The sequence below is a fragment of the Pelodiscus sinensis genome, chromosome 20, assembly GCF_052426305.1.
Source record: "Pelodiscus sinensis isolate ZL-2025 chromosome 20, ASM5242630v1, whole genome shotgun sequence".
Taxonomy (NCBI): Eukaryota; Metazoa; Chordata; order Testudines; family Trionychidae; genus Pelodiscus; species Pelodiscus sinensis.
The window spans coordinates 22295580-22312024 of NC_143071.1; the positions used below are offsets into that span (position 1 = coordinate 22295580).

A 16445-nucleotide genomic window follows, 5' to 3' on the forward strand; every position below is an offset into this window, starting at 1 on the left:
TGCCGTCACACAGTCCTGCAGGGAGGGCAGGCTTCATAGGGGGTTAATTCCTGGGGTGTTTGTGGGGGAGAGGGGACCTCCTAAGGGCTCACGCAACCCCTTTGTTGCTCTGTTTTGAGTCTTTATTTGTTTCTTTCTGCAGATGGTGAGGGCCATAAACACTGTCTTGCTGCGCCTGGGAGAGCTGGACCCCATCGTGGCCGGATTTGTTATCCTGGGCGTCCCCAAGTGTGGTGGGGGATAGATGGCACCCACACTCCCCAGCCATGCACCAGAACACCATGCCACCTTGTATATAAACCACAGTGGATATTTTTCCAGGGTCTTGCAGGCCCTCATTGACCACCACAGACAGTTTGGTGACTTTTTCATCAGCTAGTCGGGGAAGGCACACAATGCCCATGTCTTCTGCCACTCCAGCCTGTGCCAGCAGCAGAAGGCTAGCACTTTCTTACTCAAGCGCAACGTCAGAGTCAGGGACATGGAGATGCCAGAGTGCACTGTGGGGGATGCAGCCAATCCCCTCATACTGTGGCTAATGAAGCCGTATACCAGCCAGCTGGACCCAAATAGGGACTTTTATTGCCCGCCTGGGCAGGGCCCGCATCCAGGCAGAATGTGCCATTGGCTGCTTGCAGGCATGGTTTAGATGCCTCTTGACCCGCCTTGATGTGAGGGAAGCACAATATCCCCCCGGTAGTGTCAGTCGGTTGTGTCCTCTACAACATTGTTGACAGGAAGAGGGAGGCCTTCTTCCGGGGGGGGGGGGGCGGGGGGGGACAGAGGCCCGCCAGGAGGGATGGGCCTTGGAGCAACCACACACAGCTACCCTCCACCAGGCCCATCAACTGAGGGTGCGAATCCAGGAGACCCCGAGGGAGATTTTCTCTGACGGATGCCAGTAACTCTCCCCAGGGCCTCCCCCCTAGGGCTGTGTCTAGATTGCACCCCTTTTCCGTAAAAGGGATGCAAATTAGACACAGTGCAATTGCAAATGAAGCAGGGATTTAAATCTTCTCCGCTTCATTTGCATAAACATGGCTGCCGCTTTTTCCAGCTCAGGGCTTTGCCGGCAAAAAGTGCTAGTCTAGACGGGGATCTTTCGGAAAATAAAGCCTTTTCCAGAAGATCCCTTATCCCTCTTAAAATCAGGAATAAGGGATCTTCCACAAAAGGCTTTATTTTCCAAAAGATCCCGTCTAGACTGGCGCTTTTTGCCGGCAAAGCCCCGAGCCGGAAAAAGCGGCAGCCATGTTTATGCAAATGAAGCGGGGAAGATTTAAATCCCCACTTCATTTGCAATTGTGATGTGTCTAGTTTGCATCCCTTTTTCGGAAAAGGGTTGCAATCTAGACACAGTCTAGGGGTCTGTGCCTTGCCCCTCTCTGCTTTTCCCACAACCACCCCTCCCTTTCCCCACAACCTCGCTTCCCTACAAACAAAATAAAAGCAACTTTTTTAAAAAAAATAACTGTTTGCTTTTTTTTATTTGGGCTCAACTAGGAAGGAGGGAGTGGGGGCCAAGAACCTGGCCGGGGGGGGGGGGTGAGAACCTTGGCAGGGGGAGGAGAAGCTCAGAGCTGGGGCTGAGACTGGTGCATGGCTCAGGTGGTAGTTCCACCTCATATCTGTGGGCCTCAGTGACCAGGGGTGGGTGGAGGGGGCGAGGGTCTTGGGAAAACAGGGGGATAGGCAGGAGGGGGGAGCTGGAAGGGTGTCAGGCATGGCAGGAGGGCAGGGGCAGGAGTTGGGTACGCCATGATCTCCTGGATAGTGGCACAGCTGTTGTGGCCCTGCTGAAGCTGCTTGGTCCACATCTGGGCCTGCCCTTGTGCATTGTCCAGGATCTCATGGGCCAGGGGCTGCTGCCTGTGACTGAGGATGGACACGTGGTCACTCATTAGGTCCTCATGCACCCTCCAATGCCTGCTGCTCCCCTGGGGTCAGGCGACTTGCTCAGAAGCTGGTGATCACCACACAGTCACAGCTGGTCTGGCTGGGGAGGCTAAAGAGAGGTGTTCAGTTATCCCTGGAGACACTGTCCCTGAGGCCTTGCCCTCATCAGTGAGCTAAGAGCAACAGTTCTCAGAGCAGAGGCAGGTGATGTCCTGGGAGTAAGGCCATGTGCGGCCTGGACAGCAGGCCCCTGCCTCCCAGAGGTCTTCAGAGGACTATACTGCCCTCCCTCCTGGCCCATAGACAAGCAGGCAAGGGAAGTGTCCATCAACACTGGGATCCCAAGGCTGGGAGAGGGGCCTCGAGCAGCCTGACCTTCCATCAGAACTGCACACACACCTGCGCCTAGCGGTGCTGTCCTTGGGACAGGCATGCCCATGTGCATCACTCCAGAGTCTGTGTGCGGGTGTGTCCCCAGTCTCCTTTCAGCAGTGGCTGGTGGTGGAATGGTGTCTCCCCTGGGGGTCAGAAGTGTGTCTGCCCTCTCCCGAGCCTTTGAACAAGAGCCCAGGACTGCCTCGGGGCATGTGGGGCAGACTGGTACTGCATGTGCCTCCACGAGGGCCAGTCCTGTGACGATTGCACTACATCCCCTCAGCACCTGCCACCCCCTACCCTGTGAGTGTGAAAAACAAAGAGCACTCACCTGATGATCCCTCCCCGGCCTTGGAGGATGGTTGGGAAACATCCAGGCCCTGTGGTACAGGCTCAAGGGTGATGGTGCAGGCCATCTCTTCCAGTTCCTTGTCCTCTTCCTCCTCTTCTTGGGCTAGGACCCCTGGGAGGGGCGATGATGGGCATCTCCATCCCTTTGTCCACCACCATGGATGGGAAAGGGGCTGCACTGCCTCCCAGGATGTGATGCAGTTTTGCATAATAGGGGCAGGCATGGGGTCCTGCCCCAGAGCGAGAGCTACACGCCCTCACCCTGGCGTAGCCCTGCCACAGCTCCTTCACCTTACTCCTGACTTGTTCAAGAGGCCTTGTGTGGCCTTTCATGGCCAGGCTGTTAGCCATCTGGCTGTAGATGGCGTTCCAGGTTCTAGAGCAGAGATCCTGGAGGATGTCGTCTTTCGGCCAGGACTTGACCTGCTGGCTGGCGGGAGAGGGGGGTGGGGGGGCACAACACCCCGGAGGTGGTTTCTGCCTGTTGTGTTCTCCACAACATTGGAGAGAAGAAGGAGGAGGCCTTTCTACTGGGGGGAGGGGGAAAGGTGGGGCAGAAGCCACCCGGGAAGGAAGGGCCTTCGAGCAGCCGCACACAGATGCAATCCCCCAGGTCCATCAGGCTGGGGTGCGCATCCAAGAGGCCCTGAGGGAGAGTTTCTCTCAAGGACCCAGTAACTGTCCCCCAGGGCCTCTCCCCTCGGGACCTGTGCCTTTCCCTCCTATACCTTTCCCACAACAACCCTCCCTATCCTGTACAGTCAATAAAGACACCAATTCTGAGTTGAAAAACAAAAACTTTATTTTTTTTATAAGAAAAGGAATTGGGGTGGTGGGGGCTGAGAACCTGGATGGGGCAAGGAGGCGTGAGGGCTCAGGGCTGGGCACTCCCAGTTGCTGCTTCAGGTCCAGGGACCTTGGTACCCCCAGGGGTGGGTGGGGCCTGGTAGAACAGAGTGGTGAGTGGGCGTGGGGGGGGCTGGAGCAGGGTAAGATATGGCAGGGGCAGGGCATAGTCTCATAGCAGGTTGGGGGGGCAGGAACAGGGACTGGAGCCAGGTGTGCCATCATTTCATGGATGATGGCACAAACATTTTCGCCCTGCCGCACAAGCTGATCCTACATGCGGGTCCACCAGTGGGCATCATCCCGGACTGTCTGGGCTAGGGTTTGCTGCATGTTGTGGAGCAGTGGTCCCCAACCTTTAGAGGCTCCTGGATGCCTGGGGGGCGGGGCCACTCATGTGCTGGGCGCCCAGGGGGTGGGGCCACTCACGTGCCGGGCGCCTGGGGGGGTGGGGCTGCGCATCCTGGGGCACGCCAGGGGCGGGGATGCCCTTGCACCCAGCGCCGGCACGTACCCCAGTGCCGGGGCCGCCCGAGCGCCTTGTGCCGTGGACCCGGGGCCGGCACCGCCACCCGAGCCACGCGCCTGGGGCCAGCACCAGCGCCGCGCGCCCGCATGTGCCCTGGGACTGGGGCCGCCAGAGCGCCGCGCACTAGGCGCCGGTGCGTGTCATGCGCCTGGGGCCAGTGCCTCCAGTGCGCCGCGCGCAGTGCCGGCCCAGCTTGTCGGCGGGCGCACACAAATGCCCCGGTGGGCACCATGGCGCCCGCGGGCACTGCGTTAGGGACCACTGTTGTGGAGGGTGGCCACATGCTCCCTTATGAGGTCCTCGTGGACCTCCTGTGCTTGCGGCTTCTCTGGGATTGGGCAGCTGCCTCAGATGGCGATCACCGCGTCCGTGATGGCTAGTCTGGCTGTGGAGAATAAAGAGGGAGAGGCAGTCACTCACTCATGCAGACACTGTCCCTGAAGCTGTGCCCTCCTTTGTGAGCAGTGAGCAACAGTCCTCAGGCCAGAGCAAGGCCATGTGTGGCCTGCACAATGGAACCTGCTTTCAGTCCTCCCCGTCCCACGGACAAGCAGGCAAGGGAAGTGTCCATCCACACTGGGCTCCCATGGATGGGAGTGGGGCCTGGAGCAGCCTGGCCTTCCATGGGGTCCGCTTCTACATCTGCTTCTGGCAGTGCTGTCTGTGGAAGTGGGTGGCGTCGTGCATGCAGGCATGCCCATATGCTTTGTGCACATGCCTCGGTCTGTGTGGGATTGTGCATGTGCCCTTGTCCCCAGCCTGCTTCCAACGGTGGCTGGTAGTGGGAGGGTGTCCCCCTGCAGAGCTCAGACGTGTGCATGGTGTCCCCAGAGCCTGTGAGCAGAAGCCCAGTGGAGCTTCGGGGCTGCCTCCTGAGGCCACGCGGCCCAGACTGGCGCAGCACGTGTTTCTACATACACGGAGGGCAGCACAATGTCCAGGCTGAGCAGGCCAAGTGACGATCATACCCCAGCCCCTCTACGCCTGTGAACCCTGGCCCTGTGTGTGTGACAAAGTGAGACCACTCACCTGATGATCCCTCCCTGCCCTCAGAGGATGCCTGCGAGACATCCAGGACCTGGGGTACAGGCTCCAGGATGAGGGTGACCATGCTGGCTGTCTCCTCCTCCTCCAGCAGCTCATCCTTGTCCTCCTTCTCTGCATCCTTGACCCCCCCCACAGGTGACAACGGGCATCGCGAGCCCCAAGTCCACCACGAATGAGGAAAAGGCTGCACCACTCCCAGGATTTGGTAGAACTACTGGTAATAGGGGCAGAGCTATGCTCCCTGATCCTCGCGCAGCCCTGGCAGAGCTCTTTCACTTTGCTCCTCACTTGCTCCAGAGTCCTGGGGGGATGGCCCCTCGTGGCCAGAGCCTCGGCCATTCATCCGTATATGCCCGCATTCCGCCTCCAGGAGTGGAGATCCTGCAGGGTCTCCTCCTTACCCTGCAGCTCCAGGAGGGACAGAATCTCTGCTCTGGACCATGAAGGCACATGCCTTTTTGTGCCCCTGGCTGTGTCCTGGGAGCCCTGGTGGTGCTCCCTGTGAGAGCCAGGGAGGTTTTGGGGGGCTTGTGGCTGGGCTATGTGGTCCAAATGTGAGCAGCAGGGAGAGCTGCACGGACAGGTGCAGCTGTCTGGGCTGGCTTCTTGCCACAAGGCTTGTCCCGGGTGTCTACAGCTTTAAAAGCTGGCCATAGGCAGGAACTGTACAGCTTTGATTAGTTTGGACAGAGTGGCCACCAGGGCATCTGTGTGATTACCTGGAGGCCTCTTTAAAAAAACAAAAACAAAACAACCCCTCCCTTTTCCATGCCCCCACATGCCTTTTTCTGAAAAGAAAGAGGTTTGCCGCTGTTGGAAAAATCTCTCCATTCGACTTTTTTATTGAAAAAAACGCATTAGCAGTGTGAACGCAAGTATTTTTTTCCCATAAAATGCTATCGTGTAGACATACCCTGAAAATTTCATCATTCCCATTACAATAGAAATGCTGATGCCAACTCTAGTATTTAGCCCCACATTCCATTATAATGTGTAGACGAAGAGTGATTATAATAAATTGAGACTTTTTTGGGAAATGTCATAATATGATGTATTAAATGGAAAATTTGGTTTGGCTTTAATACTTGATTGACAGAAAGTGCAAGAATTGGGTTTTCTGCTTCTTTTATGTACTGAAACATTCTTGTTATGAAAAGTGGATAATATCGGGGGGGTAGTGGTACCCCCCACAATATCTTATAGAGGCCACGGTAGGGCCAGCTATGTTCTCCTGTGCAGATAAGCAAAGGGAGAAGATGAGAGTGGAATCCAGAGGAGGACTTTATTCATTTCCAGTGTGTGTAGATATCTGCTGGACATTATATATTATATTGTTACAAAGTACATTATGATCACATGATCAATTCTGGGCAGCTCATTTGCACAGGGACATTCAGGGAGTTCAAACATGAGCAAGCAAATAATCTTCTTTTCTCTTTCATTCACAAGAGTACCAAAACCTATTATTTACCTAGCATTTATCTTTTGACAGAAAATTAGAGAGAACTTATCTGAAATTATTTACTTACCCCATCCTATGACAATGTATCTCTGCAGCAAGAGTCTTGCAGTGAGCACATCAGTCACCAATAATGTGTGGAGATAAATTCCTTCAACTAAAAGCCAAAAATAATTTGCACCAACAAAGTAATGCAAGGAAAGCTGTGAAGTCCTGCAAATGGCTAAAATCTGTAGAAATAAGACATCAGGAAGACTTTAATAATAATAAAAAAACATTACACATTGTACTGCTGTAAAATCTCTGAGAAAATTCTGTTGTTCCTATGTAATATTTTATATCCTTTGAAAAGTAATACAGTTTTTTGATAAACATTTGGTTTAGTCAGGCACCTGCTAGAGTGCTAGCCTGACATTTCTATTCCTTCCTTGATGAGGTTCCTGTTGTGTGCTACTAGGAATAGATGCAAACCTGTGATGTAATCTACAGCCAAGATCATCTAATCAGAATGGCTGTGTCTACATTGGCACCCTTTTCCGGAAAAGGGATGCTAATGAGACCAGTCGGAATTGCAAATGCCGCGGGGGATTTAAATATCCCCCGCGGCATTTGCATGAACATGGCTGCCGCTTTTTTCCGGCTCGGGGTTTTGCCGGAGAAAAGCGCCAATCTAGACGGGATCTTGTGGAAAATAAACCCTTTTCCGGAAGATCCCTTATTCCTACTTGAAAGATCCCTTATTCCTATTTTCCTATTTTCTTGTGGAAAATAAACCCTTTTCCGGAAGATCCCTTATTCCTACTAGGAATTCTGCAGCAGTGTCATATTTTTAAATGAAGATTTTCATTCAATTTATTATATATTTTGAAGAGTTTGTTTGTTTGTGCAAAATAAAGTCATACTTTGTGATTACGTACAGATACCAAATTTTGTATAAACCACTGCCACTTAAATTAGCTGACTGCACTCCTTTTTACACTGGAATATGCTAGCTAAAAGGTTTAAATAATTTTTATTTTCATTGGAAAAAAATCATGACTTCTATTATTAGTATTCATAAAAGTATTTGCTAACAAAATTAAACTTGAGTCACTTATTCAACTATCATTTTAGTACAAAGAAAAATTGTACTGTTACAAATCAAAATATAATTCAAATTAGAGTTATGGAAGCTTTATAAGTTTCTGATTCAATTTTATTATGTATGATAATTATTCAATAAAATGAATGTTTAAAGTTGAAATCCTAGAAATTTAAAACTGTTCTTTTACTTCCCTTTTGCAAGCACATGTAATAGAATTTGTTATTAAGATTTCATTTCTTGAACTTTCCTATAGGTGAAATCTATACCAGTGTTTCTCAACCAGTGGTACAAGTATCCTTATGGGAACTCAAGAGAAGTCTGAGGGAGTACATCAAAACAACTGAAGTTTGGAGAAAACTGAATTTTTATTTTAAGTTTTCCAGTGTTTTATTATTTTTGTACTTTTTACACCCCAAAATTTCATTGCCCACCCCGCTACGATTAAGTTGTTTAAACAAATGTGTTGCAATGGTAGAAAAAAAATGGTGTGTCTGAACACTGTAAGTACTGGGGGTACTTACAATTTATTTATTTATATATTTCTTTTGAAAAAGGAGTAACTTATAAAAAAAAGTTGAGGAACACTGATCTATGCAAAATGACTTTGCTTGGTCAACGACAGGCCTCACCTGCTAGTTACATATAAAAATGGAATCTGTAGGGGGAAATTAGGTGATAGCTTTCTTAAGAATGTTAAACTGTGGTTAATTGACTAGTTGAGTAGTCGATGGAATTTCCATCAACTAGTCGATAGGTACATCTGCATTCCTCCTTTGAAATGTACAAGAGTTCCTGCTGGGACTCTTGTACATTTCAAAGGAGGAATGTGGAACTCCACATGCAGCTTGGGGCCAGCAGGAAGTCCCCCTGACTCCGGGCTGCACGCAGGAGTGCCTGCTTTGAAATGTACACAAGTCCCCAGTGAGGGCTCTTGTGAAATTCAAAGCCACAGCACCCTCATGGATCCTGTGGTCAGCAGGGGACTCAGAGTCCTCCGCTAACCCCAGGCTCCATGCTGCACTGCATGCTGAACAGAGCCTGGGATCAACGGATCTCGGGCTCTATGTGGCATTTCCAGCTGATCCTGGGCTCCACAGCACTGCCCCTTTGTACGCCACTTCAGCATTTCAAAGGGGCAGCACTGTACAGCACAAGGCGGCGTTTCAAAGGAGCAGGTGCCACACGTGATCCCGGGCTCAGCTGTGGGGTGCTGCCCCTTTGAAATGTGGAGGCGGCATTTTAAAGGGGCAGCATCAGACAGCTGAGTCAGGGATCAGCTGTGCGGCAGCTGCTCCTTTGAAATGCTGCCTTGGAGTTTCAAAGTGGCAGTGTAACACATCTGATTCCCAGCTCAGCTGTGCAGTGCTGCCGCTTTGAAGTACTCCTTTTTTCCCCTCACCCCCATTGCTGCCTTTATCTGATAGGAGGTAGGGGGGATGGAAATCGACTATTTGACTGACTATCCAATAAGCCTGGTAACACGTTATAGACTAACAAAACATGTTGATGATATCATGAGCTTTCGGGCACAGCCCACTTCTTCAGATAACCAGAGTTATGAGTTTAGGATGTTCATAGAATCATAGAATACTTGGACTGGAAGGGACCTCGAGAGGTCATCAAATCTAGTCCCCTGCCCAAAATAAATAGTACAAGGGAAGGGAAGGGGGGAGAGGAAAAAAGGAGGGGGGGTGGCAGACAGGGAGTTAGAGGGAAGCAATAAGTATCTGAAGATTGGGTAGTTAAAACAAAGCAGATAAGAATCAAAGTCAATTGATAGAATTCTTCCTGACATAGGAGTCTATACAAAGAGCTGTTTGCACTTTCAATGGCTGTTAAATTGGTCCCAACCAACTTTCATCACGATTGAGTCCATTAGCAAGTGAACTGAATTTGCGGATGAACTCTAATTCCAATGTTTCTCTATGTATCTGGCTAGTAGAACTGGTTTGTGACAAGACAGCTACTTGAAGCTCTTTTAAACAGTGATTAGAAACATTGAAGTGTTCCCAATAGGTTTCTATATGTTTCCCTTACGTATATCTGATTTGTGTCCATTGATTCTTTCCTGCAGAGACTGTCCACTTTGTCCAATATATATAGCAGTGGGGCACTGCTGGCATTTGATGGCATAGATCAAATTACTGGATGTGCAGTCAAATGACCTTTTGATTTGGTAGCTTATGTTGTTGGCTCCAGTGATTAATTCACCAGTATAGATATGTGGGCTGAGTTGGCATCATTTTTGGTTGATTCCTGGATGCTTATGATGTGGTTGTGTGGCATGGTTACCGGAAATAATTTGTTTCAGACTGTGGGGTTGTCTGTAAGCAAGAATAGGCTTTTCTCCCAAGGCCTCTGAGAGTGAGGGATCATGTTCTAAGATGGGTTGTAGATTGTGTATAATGTGCTCGAGGGGTCTGAGTTATGGATTATAGGTAATAATAAGCTGAGTTCTGTTATTTTCTCTTTTGGGTCTGTCAGGCTATGTTTACACTACCCCGCTAGTTCGAACTAGCAGGGTAATGTATGCATACCGAACTTGCTAATGAAGCCCGGGATTTGAATTTCCTGGGCTTCATTAGCATAAAGCCGGCTAGTGCGAACCCCGTGCCGCGCGGCTACACGCGGCACGGGCTAGATAGTTCGAACTACGTAGCCATTCTTAACTATCTGTACGCCTCGTTCCACATGTTTTGCTAGTCTATAAAGTGCTACCAGACCTTTTGTTGGTTTTTTTCTGTCTCAAACTAAATCGGCTACTCCTGAAGCTAGTCGACTAGTCCTTAACAGCCTTAATCTTTCTATCAGTGATGGACTGTGTTCCATGGGGTGTTTCTGGCCTGAAAAGAGAGAAGACTTCTTGTACATAAAATGGGAATCAGTGGCCATACTGAAATAAAAGAGTTCTAGTTCTGAATAAGTTATTGGCCATCATAGAAGGCGATGCATTCTTGGACAATCATATTTAGTCTGTATCTCCTCAGATTTAACAAGAAAAGAATTAGCAATTAGGGAACTGGAGAAAGTAAAAACTCAAGACAGCTGGCAATTTATGACCATACAAGGAGAAGGAACCAAGAGGCATTTGGCACACCTGGGAGCAGAAGAGCACATGCAGTCTGATCACTATAGAAAGACATATGCACCACTAGGCATATCCCATTGCTATCAGGTATGCAGCATGGAAGCTGCAGGAAACAGTTCTGAAGATTCTGCTGGGAAAAATGAAGAGAGAACACAGCCAGGAAACACCTAAGGTTAGCAGTTTAGCCCAGTCTATGAGCCAGAGGTATAGCGAGGGTGCTTTGTGCCCGGGAGCAAAGGCAAAATTTGCGCCACTCCCCAACCCTCCCCCCAACCCACCCCCCACTCCCGAACCTGGCGCATGGCTGAGACCAACACTGGGGAGGGGGGAGCTTCCTCCCACCCCCTTCAGTTTGGGGCTGGACCCCCACATGCACTAACCCACCAGTGGAGATGGAGGAGGGTTGAGCTGGGGGCGAAGAGGCAGGGAGGAGGCTCCAGCTGGCAGCAGCGGGTGGAGGAGCAGCAGGAGAGTGAAGGGGAACTAAATTGGTTCAACCCTAGTGTGGTGACCAGGAGCAACTGCCCCCCCCCATCTCCCTCTCAATGCCACTGTTATGAGCAGGGCTGGCCCAAAGGTTTGTGATACCCTATATGACCTATGACTTTGGTGCCCCTCCCACATTCAATATAGAGAAAAATAAAAATCTACTCTGTATGAGGTGATATAGTAACAACAGTCGGGTAAATTTTAATTTATTTTATCATTTCAACATTCACTTAAAATTATTCAATAAATTAAAAAGAAAGCCAGAATTTTTATTATTATTGATCATTATTGCAATTAGAATGGAAAGGAATATACATGCTAAGTGGTATTTGTTTATATTATTACTCAGGCATTCAAAAATCAGGGCATTACTATTACTTTAACAATAATAATCTACAATATATACTCAATCTTAATCTTACAAGTACTTATGATTCTCCTTTTACGATCTTGTTTAAACCTCTTACTAAATTTTTCAAGTCCCACACAAACACAAATTCTTTGCGGGCATAGTGTCTTCCAAATCACAACTTGTAACTTGACAGAACATCTGATATGGGTCATCTGCCCCCTGCCTGGCCATTAAGTAGTGAGTAACACTGACACAATTGTAGGCGTGGCCAGCACTGGCATACCTAGAATGACTGAACTGCCAGACGCCACTCCAGAACCCAGACTGCTTTTTTTGAACTATATTTTAGCTATATTTGCATACACAGTCGTGCTCTTTGTGAAATAAATAATATAATTCAATGTCTGACATGACAACGATGCACTGTTTTACAAGGACAATATGTGATACTTTCATTTATAAGTGATAACATACTAATATATTTTTAAATAGAGAAAAAGATCATTACCATCTAATTTGGCACCCCTTCAAGCCTCGAGCCCTATGCAACTGCCTAGTTCCCTATATGGTCAGGCCGGTCCTGTCTGTAAGAGTTCCCAAGAGAAGATCTTCAATTTTCTAAAGCAGAGACTCCACAGCAGGGTCTTCATAAGGCAAGTGGACAGAACATTTTGAAAGGACAAAAGGACATCAAATGGGTGTGCTAGTGTTATCCGGGATAGAAGACAAGAGATGTGACTGCACAACTCACTTAAGGTGATACTTCCAAGGCTTGGGATTCTGGAATGGAAGATGAATGAGAGGAAGGGAATTTTCTCTGGATTGTTTGTCCCACGAGCAAAAGACAGATGGCACAAGATGCAGGAGATAAACCATTGAGTAGGTAAGTGGTGCAATGTAGAGGATTTGGATTTCATAGAAAAAGTGAGTCACCTTCTGTGGAAAGCGGGAAGTATACAGGTTGGATGGTCTCCATCTTCATAGTAGGGAAACCAATGTTAGAATCATAGAGCCGGAAGAGACCTCAGGCGGTCATCTCGACCGGCCCCCTGCCCAAGACAGGACCAATCCCAACTAAATCAACCCAGCCAGGGCTTTGTCAAGCTGAGACTTAAAAACTTCTAGGAATGGAGATTCTACCACCTCCCTAGGGAACCCATCCCAGTGAAATAGTTTTTCCTAATCGCCAACCTAAACCTCCCCCACTGAACTTGAGACTGTTGCTCCTTGTTCTGCCAACCGTCACTATTGAGAACAGCCTTTCTCCATCCTCTTTGGAACCTCCCTTCAGGAAGTTGAAGGCTGCTATCAAATCCCCTCTCACTCTTCTCTTCTGCATACTAAACAAACCCAAATCCCTCAGTCTCTCCACATAGGTCATGTGGTCAGGCACCAGCCCCCTAATCATTTTGGTTGCCCTCCGCTGGACCCTCTCCAATGCATCCACATCCTTTCTATAGTCGGGGGCCCAGAACTGGACACAGTACTCCAGAACTGCTACTTAGCCATTTGGTCTCCAGCCTGTAACAATACTTGGGATTCTTCCATCCCAAGTGCAAGACTCTACACTTGTCCTTGCTGAACCTCATCAGATTTCTTTTGGCCCAATCCTCTAATCTGTCTAGGTCACCCTGGAACCTACCCCTGCCCTCCAGCATATCTACCTCTCCCCCTAGCTTAGTGTCATCTGCAAACTTGCTCAGGGTGCAATTCATCCTCTAATCCAGGTCATTAATAAAGATGTTGAACAAAACAAGTCCTAGAACAGATCCTTTGGGCACTCCATTAGAAACTGGCTTCCAACCCGACACCAAGCTGTTGACCACTACCCGTTGGGTCCAACAATCCAGCCAGCTTTCTATCCATCTAACAGTCCATTTATCCAATCCATATTCCCTCCATTTGCTGGAAATAATATTGTGGGAGACAGCATCAAAAGCTTTGCTAAAGTCAAGGTATATCACATCACCAACTTTCCCATATCCACAGAGCCAGTTACCTTATCAGAGAAGACAATCAAATTGGTTAGGCATGACTTGCCCTTGGTGAATCCATGTTGGCTATTCCTGATCACTTTCCCCTCTTCCAAGTGCTTCAGAAAGGATTCCTGGAGGATCCCCTCCATGATTTTTCCATGGACTGAGATAAGGCTGACTGTTCTGTAATTCCCTGGATTGTACTTCTTCCCTTTTTTAAAGATGGGCACTACATTTGCCTTGTTCCAATCATCCAGGATCTCTCCCCATCTCTACTAGTTTTCAAAGATAATGGCCAAAGGCTTGCAATGACATTTGCCAACTCCCTCAGTATGCTTGGATACATTAAACCTGGACCCATGGATTTGTGTGTGTTTAGCTTTTCTAAATAGTTCCTAACCTGTTTTCCCCACCAAAAGCTGTCTTCCTCCTTCCTATACTATGTTTCCTAATGTTCTGGATGACAGACTTGACAGATTAATTGGGATAGCAACATCCTCTTTTGTTGTCAAAATAATGCTAAGGCATGAGTAAGTATTTAAAAACTTGTGGGACAAAATTGAAATCCTATCAATGGTAAACATGTTATCACTTGGAGATGATAAAATTGTCAAAAGGCAAACATGTTCAATAAATAATTCTGTTCTGAGAAGCTGGATGATGTATTCAAATATCACAGTGAAAATGAGATACATGAAATGCTATAAAGTAAAATAGGAGTAAAAGAGTGTATACCAAATTTAACATTTCTAAAATCTGTGAGTCTGGACAATTTGTATGCAAGAGTTTTAAAAAGTTGACTGAGGAGCTTTGTGAACTAATGATGCTGATTTTTAACATGTCTTTGAATTCAGTCTTTAGAAACTGGAAAAATAAGTCAATATTGGAAAAGGATATGACCTGGGCAACTATAGGTAAGTTAATTTGACACTGATCCAGGGCAACATCATTGCATTAATGCTAACGGATACAATCAATATTGAAATAAAACATGACAACACAATTAATGCTGCTCCGTGTGTTTTATTTAGAAAATATATTTTGCCAAACAAACGTGACATTTTTAATGAAATGGCAAATTTGACTGATAATGGCCTTACAGTAGAAAAAGGAAAAGAAAAGAATTATCAGCATGACTCAGTGTCTTACAGACCTATCCTACAGTGAGAAACTTGAAAGCTCAGTCTATTTAACTTATCAAAGATTAGGAGGGAATTTGATGATAATTTGTAAGTACCAAGAGATTCCTCATAGTAGAGGGCTCCTAGATCTAGCACACAAAGGCAGAATAAGATTCAGTTTCTGGGAAATGAAACTAGATAATTTCAAGCTGCAAATAAGTCAAAAATTTAATTGAAAGGATAATTTACCACTGAAACCACTTACATAGAGAAGTGATAGATTCTTCATCACTTGATGTCTTTATAACAAGATTGGATATCTGCCTAAGATGTTTGCTCTGTCAGATATTATTGGCTTGATGCAGTTGCAACAGGATGAAATGTATGCCCTATGTTCTGCAAGAAGTCTGACTAGATTATTATAATAGTCTCTTCTTGTCTTGAAATCTCAGAATTTATGAATAATTTAATCAGTTCAATAGCTATGTTACTCTTAATAGTAATCATCAGTCTATTTTATACTGAGTTTTACTAGACCCAGAAGATCATCTTAAGGTACACAACTCTAACTATGTAAACAAAAGTCAAAAGTATTTTAAACCATCTTCGTGGGAGTGAATGCCCCGTCAGCCTCCCTTTGGGTATGTCTACACTACAGCATTATTTCGAAATATCTTATTTCGAAATAGTTAATTCGAAATAAGTTTAGAAATAACGCGTCTAAACACAAAATGCATTTCAAAATAGCCTTTTGCTATTTTGAAATAGTGCATCCACTGAATCACATTTAAAGCCTGCCAGAACCAGGTCCGGCAAGGCACCAGGTCAAGTGTGTGGCTGCTGCCTGGGACTCTCTGAGGCTTGTGCTTAAAGGGACACGGGCAGCCAGTTCTCAGGTTTCCCTGCTTGCTTGCCTACCTCGATGAGGGACAGCAAAGCATTTTGTCTCTGCGTGCTCTGCTTGCCCTCACTCGGAACAGCATAGCACTCTGCAACATGGAGCTGGAGCTGCCCCTGGACACTCTGGTGCATCTCTTGGACACGTTGCTGTGAACCTGGCTGCACTTTCTGCAGGCTGCCATCCGGGATGTCCATCGGGGGGCTGTCAGTATCCAGGAGGCCCTGCGAGAGAGCTTCTACCCTGAGGAGCTGCTCTGTCCTCAGAGGCCAAGATGAACAAGTTTTCTCCCTCCTCCTTACAACATCCTTTTAGATACCTGAAAACTGCTATTGTGTCCCCTCTCAGTCTTTTCTTTTCTAAACTAAGCAAGCCCAGTTCTTTCAGCCTTTCTTCATAGGTCGTTTTCTAGACCTTTAATCATTCTTGTTGCTCTTTTCTGGACCCTCTCCAATTTCTCCACATATTTGTGAAATGCGGTGCCCAGAACTGGATACTCCAACTGAGGCCTAACCAGCGCAGAGTAGAGAGGAAGAATGATTTCTCGTGTCTTGCTCACAATACACCTGTTAACGCATCCCAGAATCATGTTTGCTTTTTTTGCAATGGCATCATACTGCCATATTCAGTTTATGGTCCACTTTAACCCCTAGATTCCTTTTTGCCATAACTCCTTCCTAAACAGTCGCTTCCCATTCTGTATGGGCTCATCTACATTGGCCCCTTTTCCGGAAGGGGCATGCTAATTTTTCAGATCGTAATAGGGAAATCCGCGGGGGATTTAAATATTTAAATAAAAATGTCCGCCGCTTTTTTCCGGCTTTTAGAAAAGCCGGAAAAGAACGTCTACACTGGCCCCGATCCTCCGGAAAAAAGCCCTATTTATTCAAAGTAGGAATAAGAGATCCTCCGGAAAAGGGCTTTTTTCCGGAGT

At 47.4% G+C, this 16445-nt stretch overlaps 2 protein-coding genes across 3 annotated transcripts in view; one reads left to right on the forward strand and one right to left on the reverse strand.

The window, feature by feature from the left end:
- Positions 1-180, forward strand: part of GAS7 (growth arrest specific 7) — a 247939-nt gene extending 247759 nt beyond the window's left edge. The window contains exon 14 of one of the 2 annotated variants that reach the window (XM_075903569.2): positions 143-168. The gene's annotated coding sequence lies outside the window, so the exon portion shown is untranslated. Of the gene's footprint in view, positions 1-142 lie in introns of both variants that reach the window. The other variant, XM_075903566.2, reaches the window with a different exon arrangement.
- GLP2R (glucagon like peptide 2 receptor) overlaps positions 1-16445 on the reverse strand; it is a 114495-nt gene that overhangs the window by 42854 nt on the left and 55196 nt on the right. Inside the window, exon 7 of the mRNA XM_014573579.4 lies at positions 6574-6733. Within this exon, the coding sequence (XP_014429065.1) occupies positions 6574-6733 (160 nt within the window). The remainder of the gene's footprint in view (positions 1-6573; positions 6734-16445) is intronic.